General features: G+C 44.6%; 1 protein-coding gene across 1 annotated transcript in view; it reads right to left on the bottom strand.

Moving 5' to 3' along the window:
* SETD5 (SET domain containing 5) overlaps positions 1–17,670 on the bottom strand; it is a 70,347-nt gene that overhangs the window by 35,391 nt on the left and 17,286 nt on the right. Inside the window, exons 2-8 of the mRNA XM_054180262.1 lie at positions 8,588–8,762; positions 4,782–4,887; positions 3,698–3,909; positions 3,319–3,377; positions 2,753–2,940; positions 1,692–1,730; positions 440–682 (exon numbers count right to left, since the gene is read on the bottom strand). Of these exons, the coding sequence (XP_054036237.1) occupies positions 440–682; positions 1,692–1,730; positions 2,753–2,940; positions 3,319–3,377; positions 3,698–3,909; positions 4,782–4,887; positions 8,588–8,658 (918 nt within the window). The 5' untranslated portion in view covers positions 8,659–8,762. The remainder of the gene's footprint in view (positions 1–439; positions 683–1,691; positions 1,731–2,752; positions 2,941–3,318; positions 3,378–3,697; positions 3,910–4,781; positions 4,888–8,587; positions 8,763–17,670) is intronic.

The following is a 17,670-nucleotide window of genomic DNA, read 5'->3' as shown; positions in this document are numbered from 1 at the left end:
TACTGAAATAATACTGAAAGGTTCTAACTTTAAAAGAGCTTTCCACACAATGTGAAAAAAATCCCAACAACAAAAAAGGCGGGGGGGGAGGGGGAAGACAGGAAAACTCATCTGGAAAGCAGGAAATTTCCTGTCTCCAGCAAGCGATAAATCTGGTTCTGCCTCAAGCCATTCAGTGACAAAAAGTATTTCCAGTAAAACACCTGTCAACCATACCACAGGACAAAGTATCCCCAACTTAGCAACACTGATTTGGTTCAATGTGAGTGCTTCTCAGTCTGTCTGGGTACTGGCACCTCTTCTGTTCCCTTTCATATCAAACCTATGCCCACTGGGCTGAAATTAGATGACTAGCTACAACATTGCTCGCTCATACCCACACCTTATGGCTAGAAACCAGAGGACCTGACCTACCCCGCTTCTGTCTTAAGGTCCTTACCTGCATCTGGGACCCAATAACAGTATTATTGCAGGCCAGCTCTGTTTTGTTGATTGTGTCTAGCATGGCAGTTTTGCCCACGAATTCTTTATTAGAGTTTAGATGCCGCTCCAACAGGTTCTGCACGTCCGCACTGTACTGGTTAGTAAAGGCTTCCTCGTACTGATCTGTCCAGAGGCGGATTCGATTCTCCCACCCTTCAGCTGTGTTTTCATCCAAGGCATGTGCTTCAGAAGGGGAATTCTGCACCAAACAGCAAAGGGTGAATGGCTAGCACATCACAGGAAAAGCCTATCCATAGTGCTCTGAGCATATGAATATGCTACAAAGCCAATCTATTCCAAGCTGTGACAATGTCTGTCATGGGGACAGCTTTTTCAGAACCTGCATCCTCCAGAACATTGCACAACAGCTGCCACTCAGGAATCCACAGAGAACTCTTTGCAGGAGTAAGACCACCTCTTAAGAATCGGTACCTGACACTGCTACACTCAAAAAAATTAAGCCAGTGCCTGAGCAGAAAAAGGTTTTTAAGTCACTCTGGAAAAATAATTACACAGATTTTAAAAAAGCAAAGGAATGGAACACACAAAAGCAAATAAATCTCATGTAGGCTTGGTCTACAGTCAGCTCACTCACGTCCAACATAATGGGGTCAGATGGAACCAAGTGAACTTTAGGGCACCTCCTGTGTTTCTAGGAACACATACAGCTGAAAGTGCAGGTCTACTTTTTTTTGGTCAAATAAACTTTCTACCAGACAGCCACACCTACCAGTACTGCAGAAAGTCAGAGACAAATGCATTGTTCCATCCATCTCTAGTAAGAGGTTGTGGAGAGAAACAAGACAACACTGCAAGGGACTCCCAATGTAAAGCTGGTGCACTACACTTTGATGCCCAGGCTTAAAATAGCTTTGATGCAATCAAATGACAACTGATCTCACAGAAGAGTGGCCACAACCAGTTCTACATCCCTTACATCAAACACCCCACTCCCAGGTGTCATGAATCAGTCATATCTCTTGGAACTGGATGACATTACCTTACAGAAATCAACCTGAAGCCAAAACAAGCTTCAAGGGGTGTTACACCTTTTTGAACAGGGCTGCTTGTGGTGCATGGTAAGGCTTGAGATTATTCTGAGGCTGGTTCCCACAACCATAAACTCCCCAGGAAAACCAAGACAGGCACAAAATACACAGAATAAAAACAAACCACCACCATCACAGAAGGTTCTCAGGTCTACTTACCTTCATCCTCAGAGACTTTCGTGAGCCCTCTCGAAAGGCCTGTCCCCCAAATAAGGAGAGAAGGAGAGAAAAACCAAAGCATTATATATTTCCAAAGAATTAGTGTCCCAGAACCACACTAGATCTTACTCAAACAGACCAACCCTTAACAGAAGATGGCAAGAATTACATGAGGACCCAGAGAAGAAGCAATGGACTTTAACAAAAGGATTCTGCAATGCAAATCCAGTGGAAACTGCTGACAAGCTTGATGGCCAGGATTTCTGAAGTAAAAAGGGATGCCTCATACTTAGTAAAAACTTCAAGATCAAAACCAAAACTGTCCTGACTAATCCCACTTGCTTGGACAGAAGACCAGCAAAACAATTAAGGTGGTTCACAACAAAAAGCCTGAAGACTTTGCATGGCTCCTGCTCTCAGTCTTTTACTTAAAGGGTGTCTGCCAGAAGAACTTCAAGGGAAACCTAAACCTGGGGAAAATCATAGTAAAAATAGCAGAAGATGGGAAAGAACCAACTGCTCACACACTTTCAATCCAAAATTATGTCCCCCAACCCTCATAAACAGTAAAGCCATCCCTCAACAAATGTTTATCACTACCTACATAGTTTTCCACACAGGCACTATCTCTGTCCCTGAAGAACAGTGCCACGCAGCTCTACAGCCTGGACTCCTTAACATAGCCTGTTAAAAAAGGCCACACTCCCTTCATTTTTCAATCCATTTCCAGGCCGACCCTTTGCCACAAACAGACAGACTCCAAAAGTCATTTTCCCAACACTTAACAGAGCAAGAAGGAAAATATGTAATTGAATAAAAGCTCTGAGCATGAATAGACAGCATTGGGAAATAAGGGTGGAGTTCTGGTAAGGTGATTTTCAAACCAACAGCCACGTGTTCTAGCAGGTCACAAATACAAGGCGTCACATTATTACACCAGAAAGAGCAATTCCTGACAGGACAAAAGTCTTTTGTCTGTTGGCAGCTTGTCAACATTCTCTCAACAATACTCCACACAGCATTTGGTAGGAACTGCAGCAACCTTCTCTCACTCCACATACCTTGATTTTCTTGGCCTTGGGAGCGGCACGAGCTTTTTCTGTATTCCTCTTCCTCTTCTTAGGTTTGCTTCTCCGGACACGGTTGACAGTCAGTGTGATGCTTGTAGGGGTGTGCTGCGTAGCTGTGTACAGCACTGTAGAAGGAGACAGTTCTTCATCCCAGCTCTCAGTTGCACTGCTGTCCCCACCTGTGGAAAGAAGTGCCTTGTTAGCAATGTTTTTGTTCATTGCAGAGAGAACAGCTTACACTTATGTCCATTTTCATAGCTCTTCCCTGAGAAAACTACACCGCCTCTGTTTTCCCACCCAACCTGGGAACAGATCTCCCAAAGGTCTCACGTCTCACAGAATTGCACTGATGAACATTTCCCTTTTCTGTTCACAAGATAATCTGATTTTCCCGAGAACAAGAGGTAAGGCAGAAAGAGAGGAGAAAAATCCAGTGGCTGGGGGGCAAAGAACATTAGCAGTGACTGATCACAGTTAGATTAGAGCAGCCAAAAGACAAAGGTCTTGTGGAAAGAAAGCAAAAGTCATCATTATCAGAATTACAACCTCAAGCTCACCTGACACGTTGTCCTGCTTCCGGCGGCGAAGTCTGATCACCTTCCCCCTGCTCATTCCTCTGCCAAAGGAGAATGCACAATTGAAGCTGGTTTGTAGGAGTAAAGTCACTTGAAATTCAACAGGATGTCACAAGATGCGTGCCCTCAGTGGGGCCCAGGATGATAAGAACATCGATTTAACATCCTCATCTCCACTCCTGGTGCCACCAACACTTGTCAGGCTGACAACGCAAAGGAGGAGGGTCAATACTGGGTAAAGCACTGGAAAGAATGCTCCAGTTAGCAAAAGGAAGTCTGTCCCACAGCCCAAACGTGACATGATTCGGCAGGAGAAGTTAACACAAGGAGCAGTCCAGATCTGCACTGCACCAAAGCTTACCTGCACTTTTCACACTTGAGAAGGAAACCATCTTGGGAGACACTGCAGTGGCACCAAGTGGGAATTGATTCTCCTTCTGAGGAGCTCTCACTGTCCCCAGAGTTCTCCTCATCAGGCGAGTGCAGGCCGTTCAGTTCTGCACGAGGTATAATGGTCTGGACAGGAGGAGAGGCTGGTGGCGTTGGAGGAGGAGGGGCTCCATAATTATGATCCTGAAAATGAGTATTTGCAGTACTACTTTTAATGTGAAGATATGGTGCCTAGAAACCGAAGTCCCAAATCCACAGTTCCCATGTTACTATGTCATGTGGTGTAAACCACTAGAGTCTGAATGCCTCAATCTACCAAAAAAGCAAACCAATGGCTCTGAAAGATCTGAATGGTTTCCTTCTACATCAATGAATTAAATTCAAAACCTAGGAAAACAACCAGGCTATTTCAACATTAACAGTCGCACTGCTAATGATCTGAGATGGCATCAGTGGTCAAACACTGGAACCGGTCGCCCAGAGGTGTTGTGGAGTCCATTGAGATATTCAAAACTCAACTGGACAACAGTCCTGGGCAACTTGCTCAAGCAGAATCAGCTTGAGCAAGGCAGGTGGATTGCATGATCTCAAGAGGCCTCTTCCAACCTCAGTAACTCTGTGATGTCCTGCTCATCCCATAGTTTCAAGCCATACTCCCACTCCTCCTGACTGTTGCTTGTTTCTCATAGTTTTAAGTTGCCAAAGCGAAAATCTGCACAGTTGAAACAAGTTTAAATTGTGCACAATGACCCAAATGGGGCATAGAATTGCCACCAAGAAAATATTGGCTATTCATATATATTCACACTTCATTCATATGCTGCAGTTAAAAAATCTATCACCTGGAACACTAATAAGCTTGCCATAGAGTATGCAAGACTTCACAAGCAATAAACACACAAATGCAAAATGCATAGCAGAACTCAGCTGTAACTTGGTGTTCCCTAATAAACAACCCAGATTTTCTAAGGCTTAACAGGCAAAGAACTATGGAGCAAGGAGAAAAGAGTAAAGTAGGCAGTAAAGAGCTGATTCACTGCAGAGAGAGTACTCACTGCGTAAGGCAGCCCGCGATAGCTGTGTTTCTGGGTGGCCCCATAGCCGTGGCTGGAGTACACATTCTTCTCACTGACAGCTGGACTAGCTTCCACAGACTCTGGGCTGCAGAAAGGGCCAGAAGTAAAACCCATCAATACAACATCTTTTTTTCTTTTTTTTAATGCCAGTATTTCACTGCCCTTTTCTATTCAACACATGAGCTCAAAAGGAATAAGCTGCATGAAACTGAGGTGTTATTATATGCTTCACTAGGCATCATGTGTGCAGAAGTTGTACAGGCTGAACCTGCTTTCAGAGGGAAAGAACTGAGTAAGGGCCACCCTAGATAACTCATTAAATTGGGTCTCAATCTGGGAAGTTAAAAAGATAATTAGCATGTAAGAAGCTCAGTTTCCTTATAGTTGAGGAAGTTGGGTCTAGTTCAACATTCACAGATGAGCTCAGCCAGCCTAATCTGAAAGCCACTAAACAGTACTGCCATTTTATCTCTGCAGCAGCTTATTCCAAACAGCAGCTAAGCAGCTTTTCTGCATCTGCACTTGTTTCTCTCTCCCTCAAGACACAAATTGTGTCCAGTGTCCTGTGATAAAGTCTGCATGAAACCTGAAGCTGTCCTGACAGCAACTACCAGGTGTTGGAGATTCCTGTCACAAGGAGACAAAATTAATGACCTGGACAGACAGTGGCCACAGACAAATCAAACTCGCCCTGTGCTTTCTATGCAGCAACATGGTGTGCAATGTGCTGAAGAGATCTGCTGCTGAGGTACAATGCACCCTTCCACCACATGGTGGTGAAAAAAAACAGCAAAAAATGAAAGGTATATCCTTAGCAGAAAGCTGCAGAAACTCTACTGAGGGAAGGGACAGCTGCAGTTCAATGCAGGGAATGTTAGATAATGAGGCTACAGACAGAATACCAGCAACAAAACACAGTCTGTAACAAGCTGAAGATACAAATCAGCTAACCTCTGCAGAGATCAGAAGCTGGGCCTATATCAGAATATAGCAGAATAGCACTGAATCATGTCTGCAGATGAAATTATATTTGAAATTACAGCATGAAACTGAGCAAGCAGGAAAAAAAATACAGAAAAGGAAAACTTTACCTTAGACCTCCTGCTGCTCTGGTGAGATCTCACAGGATTCTCAGTGGGTCCTACATTGTCAGTATGAATCCTGATTCAGTACTCAAACAACTACAGTCAGTGGTCATGCTTGGGGCAGTGTTTAGGCACCACCCAAGAACACCAACCCCTGTGCCCTTTGGACTTCCTATAAGCTCTTGAAATCTCTGCTGCACTGAAGTTTGCCCCACCCTGCCACTAAACCTGATATACTCTCTCCAATGCGCTAACCTTATCCTGGAGTAAGGTGGATCTCTCTTTGCAATGTAAAGGAGCAATAATTTATCATACCAAGAACCGCAGAAAGTAGAATACCCTAAACCTATGCAAACTGCACTTCTGTAGCTCAGGATTTAAGTGCCTAACATGATAAACTCTGTTGGTTTTCAATGTAACTGCAGCCAGCTAAATTGTTAAAAGCAGGAGATACAGCAGGCCACACTCCCAGGGGATATACTCCTTAATAAAATATACCATGTTGAGCTTGCCACACAACCCTGCCTTGCTGGATCTCTGCAATGGTCCCTCAGCACTTCCAGACTGGTACAGAGTTAAATCCATTCAGGTTGAATCATATTTTCAGAACCAGTATTAGAAGGAAAAGTGTCTAAACAGCTGAAGCAGTAGATCCATCCTCTGCCCAAGTCACCCACATTCCTAGCTACACTCAGCCTGGAACATCAGCAATGCTGCTGCAAGCACTAGAAATTAGACTTCAAGATTGTTGGTGCAATGGTGTCCAGGGGCAACAATGCTGAAGCCCATGCTTCCTCAGCAGCAGCCCACCAAGGAGCTTCAACAACTTCCAACATACACTCAGACTAACACAACAGAACTACTCTACAGTATCCATGTCACCCTCAGATGAACACAAACACTCTTCAGCATTTTCACTCCTGCTCTGTATCAGAGGCTGGGGGAAGATGCAAACGGTCAGCCTGAGAAGAGGACCAGCCAGTTTTCCTTCTATCTTCCCACTGCCTTTGTGATGCACATCTTTGAAATGAATTCCTTGTAAGAGGCAGGAAGCTCATGTACCCCAGACTTCATGCATCAAATTAGTAAAAGTTTCAAAGAAGTGGAGGACAGCCCTAACTTTGACTAATGAAGGACACTTCAGCAGTACATAACAGCACATTGATGCTAAGCTTGGAGAATAAAGCCCTGGCATTTCCAGTTTTCAGAAAACAGAAACCAATGCAGACTTTTTCAAAAGCCTAGCCTCAAGTTGGACCTACAAATTTCTTATAACCATGGAAAAAGAAAACGCTTTGCATAAGGTTTACAGACAGTCTTTTTGCTATTTAAATGTTACAAGGGACATGCGTGGATACATCTGGCTCTCCTCTCTATCATGCTCAGCTCTGAAAGCAAAGTGTCTAGTACATGAGTAAACTATTTAGCACTCTCTCTCCTGTCATAAACAGTTTAAAATTCCTGCATGTTGAGGCCTTACAGTGCTGGTGTGGGAGAAGCATGGTGACAAGCAACACTGAATGTTCAGTCTTGAAAAGTGAAGGATCATACACCCCACTGCAGATGAGTGACTTACTACATTCTGACTGCCTCAAAAACATATAAAAATATGGGCTTTAGGATGGAAGGAAGCATCACAAAAAAGAATGCCTAGGATGTGGCCAGTGTCAACACAGACATAAAAAAGAGCACTAGCAGTCCTGCAGAGAGTCTGACTGTGCAGTCAGCCTCCGTGCATAGGCAAATCAGGGCAAGATGGAAGGGAAAAACAAGGATTCGTACTTTAGCCCACAGCTCTTACAGCTCCAAATTAATAGGGTCTGGAGCAGTATCTATTCCACATTGATCAATCTGACACACAGGTATTTGCACAGTAGGTACCTTTTAATAATACATGGGGGAAGTCTATTTCCAAAATGTCTTTTGTAAATTTTTGTAGAGATGCTACATTCCATGTTTCAAAGGATACAGGAAAGCAGGAAGCAGAAGCACACAGATAACTTGGAGCCCTCCCTCTTGCTCCCACAAAAACAGAGAGTGATGTCAGCTCACATGAGTACTAACAGAAGCAGTGTCTTGTAAAAAGAAATGCTTTATCCCCTCCAACAGGCCTGAGAGATAGGACTGCAGTTAGAGCCCTGCACAAAGTCCTGTGGTAGGGACCTTGAAGCATGGCCCACTGAGGTGTGCTTCTTGGAACCTGTTAAAGGTCAGAAGCCAAATAAAGGTGCCTACACAGACTGATGCTGTCTCACATCTCTGACAAAGCTCCAAAACAGTCTGGAAATCAGACCTATACGATTGGTATGGACTCTGAACTAGGAGGCTTAGCACACTGATACCTCATAGAACACAGCTTTTAGAGGAGTTGGCTTGCACCTTGCGAGTGTCAAGCATGGGTACAGCAAACACATGTCTGCCTCCACTTCAGTGCAAACTTACTAGCCAAACTGATATAAAACTTATGGTTCAGTGCTGGAATTCTCTTTTGCCCAACCTCCTCTGTCAAACTTACCAATTTCCACAATACTGCATTTCTTAAACACTCAGTTTGTTTCTGCATTCATTTCTCACACAGGACCAGCACACCCCCCTCTCTCTCAAGGAGAGAAAGCACTGGCACCAATCCTGCAACTCCACTCCCCGGTAGCCCTCTGACATCTGCACTTCCTCCTCCCTCCTCCATGTGGTTGCACTCACTCTGATCCTGCAGCCATGTCGGAGTAGGACGTATCTGGTGTGGTGACTCCCAGAGGGATTGCAATGCTCATGACGCCCGTCGGGGATCACGGAGTCCAGAGGGCAGCGACTGGCCGCTCCGAGGGCGGAGAGGAGCCGCAGAGCCTCGGCCAACACGTCACGGACATGGGGAAACCTACCAGGGTAGAAACAAAGCATTTCATCTCTGTTACAGGATGAGACCTCCCTCCTGTCTGAAGAAGGCCTTCACAGCAAATGAAAAGCAGAAATACATTTCCATTGGTGACATCTCATATAATTTTTACACTGTTTTCATATGTGGGGCCAGGGAGGTGGTGCAGTTGGTACTAGTTTGGTGGGTTGGCTTTTTTTATTAGTCTTGGACTGACATGCAATGAGCTGCTCTGCCATGAAGACGATAATGACAGATCCCCTTCCCCCCAACTAAACTTAGGACTAATTATCAGCTAAGCAGTCCATTAGCTCCTCCTGCATATAAGCAGCAGCTGTCACCCATCACCCACAGCTTGGTTTTGCATTCACTGGGCCCACAGCATGGGCGAGCACGACCAGCAAAGCTGTTTTCCCTATGCCACCAACGGCCTCCACTTGGCGAGTGCCATCCTGGATTTCGCTCTGATTACTCAGTCCGGCAAGCCAACCTTCTGAAATTCCAGCTGACACCTCCTCGTGGCAGAGCCATGGCAGACGCCCAGGCGTTGGCACACAGGCTGCTGCGGTGAGGACACGGTGGGGCCATCGGCTGGCTGCAGGGAGCCAGGGCGAGTCACAGCAGCATGGTGGGGCACAGCTGCCCCCGACCGCAGAGCCCTGCTAAGGCAGGCAGTGAGCGAAAGCACACAAACACAGACTTCCAAGGGTCGAATGGCGGGCGGAGGTGAAACGGGATCAGCTCCTCGTTATGTAAATAACCTCAATAACACCGACAATCATAAAGGAGCTATTATTCTACACACTCTACAGAGCACCCCTATGACAGAGAAAGGCTGCACTTCCACACATAGCAAAGGTAGCTTCAAAGCCACAGAAACTCAGTGACCGTTTAGCCACGCTCTCTGCACATTAAACTTTTAAGGGCAGCCTTGAACAACTTTGTGCAGTCTCTGCCCTGGCTCTGGCAGCACAGATGAGCCAGCCTGCCCTCGCAGCCAGCCGTCACATGCTCCTCGGCATCTCGGGGGCTCTGCCAGCAAACCCTCCTGGGCTACAGAAGGGCTGTGAGCCAAGTTTTCCTGCGGGTAGTGAATTTCTCACAGGGAACTGCCTTTGGACACCACAGTTCAGCCATTGTTTAACGCACAAAAACCCTGAGAAACACAAAACACACACTCACTACAAGGGCAAATGAAAGAAGAGTGAGAGAGTCAGAAAGTTTCAACACCACACGCTGTATTGCCTTCTCCCGTCTTAAAAGGCAGGGCCCTTCTCTTAGCACAAGGAAATCTTTTCCTTCTGCAGTATATATATCCCTAAGAGAAATCTCTGTGATAGTATGACAGGCATACAGTGTATTACAGAAGCAGCACGTAACAATTTCTAAGTGGTCTGTGACAATTCCCTATTATGCCCCAAAGCAATGGTCTCACAGGGAGGTGAGAGATGAAAAAGAAAACAGCCAGGACTAAGCTCACAAGCAGCTCAAACCCAAGATAGCCCAGGTGTCCTTGAGTGTGTTTTCTGGAAAAATAAAAAGCCCTTTAGGAAGTGTCTCATTTACTCTTTTCTCATGCTTGTGACAGAATTGTGATTTCTACACTGACACCAGATGAGACAAATTGCTGCTAAAATACAGCTAAAAAGCCACAGACATCAATCCCTGCTTCAGCACAGAGTCACATAAAACTCTGGCACAAGGTTAAAAGAAACTGGACAAGTTTTTCAGTGTCTGAAGCACCTTGCACTTTTAAGAGACACAGAAAACTTCTGCAGCCTCCAATCTTTTAAACTACTTGCTTAGATTTATTTTTTTCCCTATTGATCTCTTGCTTTTGCCATGACCATACCCAGCTGGCAGCAGCCCGAGATTTCATTAGGACAAATTCCAGCCTCCTGCCTGCGTGTGACTCAGCAGAACCAGAGGATTTCAGGTGTGGCTTCTGGACTAGAGGATCACAGGACATTTGGTCAGTCCTGGGGTAGCCAGGACAAGTTTCAGTCACTTCTCATAGGAATGATGTACAAAAGCTGTTGCACTGAAACAGTCTGGTTAAGTCCCACTTTCAGGAAGGAGATACCGGAGAAACATGAAATACCAAACAAAAAGGTTAGACAAGACAAATTCCAGTTCAGTTGCTTTTGTGTTGACCCAGCAGGACTTGCCCAACCATCAGCCACCCTCAGATTTTGCTGTTTGTTGCTGCTGTTTTATGTATACTTTCAACTCTGACAATGTCACATTCAAAACGAACTGCAAAGACCAGTCTCAAGTGCCGGCCAAGACCGTACCACCTTCTGACTAGATTACAGTCTGGTCCTCGTGAAACTTGGTCTGGTAACATCCAAAACCTTAGCCTATAGGCTAATGAAAATACCGAGGTTGAGATCAAAACATTCACCCATCAAACTGACTAATTTTCTGTATATATAATCCCTGAGCTCCTTCCTACCTCTCCCTCTACAAATATACAGCTGTACAGGAGGAAAAAAGCCACGTTGAGTTCTCTCCAGTGTCACGGGAAGTCTTCCTCAAATTCAAAGTCTTAATGCAAATTTGATGAGCTTCAGACCACAGCACAAACCTATCTCCCTTATGATACAATTCTTCAAGCAGAAACAGGAATCTCGATGGCCTAATGGGTAAATAATACTTAGCTGGTTTAGAAAATGCAGGATTTAAAGATTCACACACACACACACATGCTTGGCATCTACATGCCTGCCTCCTTAACCAGTCACACCAGTATAAAGATAACTGGTCTTCTCCAGCATCATCAAAACAGCCCAAAGGTGCACCTACCCACAGAGCCAGCCCAGCTTTGGGATCCATGCTTCTCACTCAGCACAGGTGACACACTAGAGACTCATCCACCTTCAGACCAAAACTCTAAGTGTTGCTTTAGGTAAAATGTGAACACATGCTATTCAGTTCTTTCAGGTAACATCCCATATTGATGATAAGGACTGTACTAAGCTGGCTGATCACAGGTTAGGCAACACCTGCTGTAAGAGTGAATTTAATTTTCAAAACTCTGTTTAAGATGCAGCAGCCACAACACTTTGTTGACTCACTTCCATGATCGCTGCCATCCATATTACAAGTAAAGCAGATGCAGAAAATTTACTGCTGGAAGCTCTTTCCATTATTTGTGGTGTTAAAAGCCACTATCAACAGGGACAAGCAAGTATGGTCAAATAGCTCACTAAAATTTCCTCCTTCAAGATGCAGTCGTCTGCATTTTGCTGGTGCCCTGGTCTCACAGATACCTCTGGGCACCTGTGGTGTGCAACTCTACAAAGTATTTGTGAGTGCCATGAAAAGAATCCATCCCCTGACAAAAGCCCCTGGGCACAGCCTCACAGACTGCATGTGTTACTGCATTCAGATGCTCAGACTCATGTCACCATTCAGTGCAGCTCAAGTGATGCTACACAGTCTCAGTGGGGACAGAGCACTCCCCTCACACCCTTCCACGGTCACAGACTCAAGCATAAGGCAGTTACCAAGCAAGGGACGGACAGAGATTCACTGCTTCTCTGCAGCATCGGTGTGCATTTGTGTGTCTACCAAGGACATGAAGTATTGTAACTGTGCATCCAGCATCTCATGCCCTGCTGAGAAAGGTAAGAAAGTAACACTGGGACAAAACACAGTGTGGATAAACTTGAGACAAGCCTTTTCTGATTGTCTGTGACTTCAATGTGTACCAGGGCAGGGAGGACAGGGAAATCCCATCTGCCTGCACTGAGGGTGACCACTTCTCACATGTCTCCTGATCACAGATAGCACAGGACAAACAAGTGCTTCCTTTACTGCTCCCCACACCTCCCAATGACTCCACTTACTCAGGTCCCCAAACTGGACATGAATGCAAAACTCCTGACAACCCAAGATTACTAGCATCCAAAATGTAACTTATGATCCTCTTCTCTATGCTCAGCAACAGGCCTACAGGTCACCTATACAGGATGAACTCCATGCATAATGAGTTAAACATCTTAAAGTTTCTGTGCCACTACTAGTCACATCAAATTCACAGCATGTTTTTCTCCTGCATCTCACACTGCCAAAGGCCAGAGCTGGTGGCAAACTGAAAGTAGCTCTGCCATGAAACCTTCCTTGGCATCCTCTCCATCAACCTCCTCTGGGCCTGGGCCAGTGAATTCTGACCAGTTCATACTTAACACTGTCATCTGCAGCAGTAGCAAATCACACTGCAAGTGAAGTAGTATCAAAAGTGTTACCAAGTTGACTATTCTATTCATTCATTTTTTTCCCCTGAAAATTTCAGAGTAGCCAAAATCTAGATAACATCCAATGTAAACAAGAAGTGCTTCAACTGCCATACTGGAAAAGTCCCAGCTCACCAGCCAGGGCTGCCCGAATATGAGTGCAGTCCACCCACGTCCAACCAAGCACTGCCCATTCTTTCCAACACACCCAAAAGCCCTGTGTCAAGGGCAGATCTTTGCAGAAGAGCAAGAACCTTTACTGCAAACAGAACCAGATCAAGGGGGGTTGTGTTTAAAATGACCAGCTCAAAAAAATGCATCAAATTCCCAGAATTTCAGACGTTGTTCTAGAAGGTCACCTACAGAGAGAGGGGCAGAGCAGACAAATCCTGATGTCATTTAACTCCAACTTATTCTGAAAAATACAGATTCCTAGAAGTATTTGAATTGTGCCTCAGTCTGCCAATACAAATGCATAGCTCTGCTCTGAAAACAAGCTGGGTTCACTAACCAGCCAGGAAACAACTGTGCTGGTTTTGAAAAAGGAACTATTGACAAGTATTTATTATTACCATTAGTACCATGTATCACCTGCCAGCTGACTGACAAGGCAACACAGCACCCTATCCATCCCACTTGGTCTGAGAGAGCTCTGTCCTAGTCAACAAAAAGGATCAAATGAACAGGCAAAATGAGTATTCACTGGTAGCTACAAATGCATACAGGGATAACCAAACTACTGACAAACACAGTGCAAAGGCTAAAGATTCATCTGCTGTGGGGCTTTCTTAAGACTCTCTTCTGATTGATACATAAGTAACTCAACACAAAAACAAATGCTTGTATGTACACATTTGGTTCAGAGTTCATCTTGCTCTCTGGCACTGGAGAACCACCATAGAGCACTGAGAAGCTCTTAGACCAGTAACAACATTTTAAAATAGTTAAGCATCAGAAAGCAACAATTTGGCGAGACCTAATCCCGCTCACCACGCTGCACAGCAGTGATTTCAAACAGCTTTTGGTAGCCATGGGCCTATACCTCAGCCAAGCTGCTCCATACAAGATATGAAATCATATTACTGATTCCCATGATTCTTATTTTATGGAAGTACTAGAAACTACCTCAACATGTGTCTACAGATACACTTACTTAGCTGAAGTCAGTGTGATAAAGCTGCTCAGCTAAAGGCATGTGAGACATTTAGAACTGAGATTCAAGTCCAATTTTAAACTGATTTTTATAAAACTTGGTAAAGAGAAACTAAAAATCTTTTCCATTAAACTAGGTTGAAGTTATTTTAAAGCAACTTTCATCATGCCCATTGTGGTGGTGAGAGTTCAGTTCCCACCCACTGTCCCCCCCAAGAAACCACGGCAAAAACTGTCACATCCATACATCATTTTACCCGATGATGAAAACATCAAGCTTAGTTAAACTCCTCTGTGAACTATACCCTAAGGGACTACAAACAATGACAGGGAGCAACCAAATGAAATGAAACCATCAGGAAGAGAAATTATGAAATGCACAGTCGAGTATTCTCAGCAACTGACCCAAGATTACTCAGAAAAACAGAAAGAATAACCTCCAAAGTATGCTGCTGCTTCAGCAGTCGAGAAGTTATGCAAAACCTCTTTGTTTTGTGGACCAAAAAAACCACCACCACCTACAAAAACAACAAAAAGAAGGAAAAAATCCTGTGATTTTCTTTTGGAATCACTAAGGATTTCAGGTACTATGATAAGCAATAGAAGAGGAATTTAATAAGAGATAAAGGAAGAGCAGATAAGACTTTGCATTCAGAAATACCTTATAATGGACAATTCAACTGCATTCTTTACAGTCCAGTACACTCTGAAGATGGAGACATCAGACAAGAGTTTGTTTGGACTTTATTAAAACATCTGATTTGCATCATGGAAGGTTTAATTCATATAGATGTGAAACTGATTGAAGAGCATACCTAAGGATAATTCCATTAACAGATACATACCAAATTAGAAAGGGGAAGTAAGTTCCAGAGGAGCAGTGATCCACAGGAGACCAAACTATTCTGAGGCATGTTTACAGAGAGGTGGCAGGCAGACACCAGGATACTTTGCTGTACCCCACACTGATGAGAAGCAACCTACTTGCATTTGCCTGGTCTGCACACAAAGGACTGTGACAGAGATGATGTTTTAAAGGAATAACAACCTCAACCCAAAGGGAACAGGACTAACCCAACTAGGAACTTAATAACAAAGTCCTCACAACTTTACAGGCCATAAGCAGAGGAAATCTTCAACCAAGCTTCACAAGAATACTTTGAAAAAAAAATCTATCAACCTATAGAAAATGCCAAAACACCTTAAAAAAGTTAGTAATAAAAAATAATACTAACAGTGAAGAATTCAGAAAAATCCCACAGACTCAGAAAGAGTAATTGTTGCTCCTTTTACACTAAAAACATTGTTTCACATTGCCTCTGTCTCACAGCCTAACAAGTCATTGGCCAAGATGACAAATCCCTCAAATGCTGTAGCATTTAAAATGGTATTTTCAAAAATGAAAGGAAGGCAACCACCTGAAGATACTTTCATTTTTGTTTTCTATTATTTCCTGAAAGATATAGAAGAAAAAAAATAAATAATTATACACAAGACCCCACAGAAGTGATACAAAAACTACTAAACTGAATGAAATAAGAAAGAGGAAAAATATCCCTCCTCTTTCAGTTCTACAAACTTTTGATTTGGGATAGTCATAGGGGAAAACTATTCTGTAGCGAGGGGAACACATCCTAATTGCTATGCTGGATCTCTGCTGTGAGTTTGTCACTTTCTCTGCCCATAGAGTAAAGGATAACAGTCTGTATATCACAAAAGTAAGAAAATGCAAACAAAAAAGGTTCAGAACTGATATTTTGAGATTAAAGGGTTGACAACTAACCTCCAGTGAATCCAGCTGTGACAGTTGATGTTACTGCTGCAACTGTCCCCTCTAAGCCTTTGCCAGAACAGCTGGCAGGAAGGAAACGTTGCCATGTCTCAAGTGCAGCTGATGCCAAGAAGACTAGACTAAAAGCAGAAGCAGGTAAAATACACATTCCCTTTTAGATATGGTTATAGGGTAATAGCCTTCTGCCATGGGGCTGAGCAGATAGGTAGACAGCAATACTGGAAACACCACTGCTCAGTCAGCTACACCTTGTCCATATAAATCCTGTTTTCACATTCAACTTAAAGAGGCCTGCCTACACCAGAAAATGGATGGAGATATATATATATATATAGTTAAAATAAAACTTAAATTAGTTTAAATAATGTAACAACACTGGCTTGATCTTAGCAGACCAAAGTGTTTCCTTGTTCTACATTTTGTTGCTTGTGCATGTAATAGTATTCACACGAATGGTTGTACCTGTGTAAATATTAAGCTTTCCTGAGTAGACAAACTCTAAAAGGTTGTCAGAGAACCTCTCCCTCAAAAAGGAAAAAACAACCCACCTTTAGACCTGGAAATTGTGTTTGAAGGCATTTCAGAGAAAGCCTGTACCACATGCAAGGTCAGAGAAAACCAGACCAATAAAGGGCAGTAACTAGGCTCAAATCCAAACCCAGAGAAGCACAGTTCCCATGAGAATCCGGACAATCCAGAGTCACGGGAAGTCACTGCATACAGAAGGGGAATCAGCAGAATTTACTGGCACTGAGCAGTGTCCTGAAGTTGCAACCAGTGGAAGGCTAAATGCAAACAAGTTGCCAGCAGTAGGATTGCAACCTCCAGCCCTAGAACTGGAAAAAAGATTTCTCCATAATCCCACTAAATACTCTCTGCCTCACAGGTCTGGCTGTACGTCCTTTATACATCTATTTAAGGCCCCCACGTGAAGCAGGCGGCCCAGCCTGCCTGGCCACTCCCAGTCAGGGCAAACAATCGGCTCCAGAGGAGACTCCAGCAGCGGCTTCCGAGGCAGACGTTGCATCAGCCAGGTGTGCAGGAAGCGGGGGAGATAAAGTAGCTGTTGATGAAGGGACTCTCGGACGAAGGCCTCTTCAGGAATCTTGTGGAAAGGACGACAGGAAGGAGAGAGACGCTCCGCACACAGAACAAGCTTCATCGGCTTCAGAAAGCCTTTGTGCTGGGGCTCCGGACCTGGCCTTTCTCCCAGAGATGATGCAACACTGAGGAACAAGGTCTGTGCCAGAGAAAAGTATTCACAGGCTATGCAGATGGCAACGCGGCCAAAAGCTCTCAGATCAAAACACGCCAGAGCCCATCCAGGGCCGGCGAGCCCCCACCCCCCGGCCTCCCTTCGTGCCCCCCAGGTTCCTCCATTTCACATTGCCACCTCACTCCAACCCTGACCACAGCTTCAGGCAGAAAGAAGGACCTTGTGTGAGAGAGGAAGAAGAAAAAGCAGATTTTAAGGTACTGCAAAAATCACAGCTCATCCCCCTGATCTGCTGGAGGGAAGAGATGGGAGACAGCTCAAAGCCTCCAATCTGCCCGACGGGGATCCTGCCGTCACCGCGGCTTGCCAGCACACGCCTGAGCTCCCCAAACACGTATGGCAGCTCTCTGCTCGCCGGCAGCCTCGGCCCCACTCTCACACACTGTGAAACTACGCAGGGACAGCCTGGGCAGCCATGGCAACATCACAGTGTGGCAATTACAGAGCTGCAGC

This window comes from Dryobates pubescens, chromosome 1 (assembly GCF_014839835.1).
Source record: "Dryobates pubescens isolate bDryPub1 chromosome 1, bDryPub1.pri, whole genome shotgun sequence".
Lineage (NCBI taxonomy): Eukaryota > Metazoa > Chordata > Aves > Piciformes > Picidae > Dryobates > Dryobates pubescens.
Note: the sequence above shows the minus strand (reverse complement) of the source record. Positions and strands in the feature narration are given on the sequence as shown.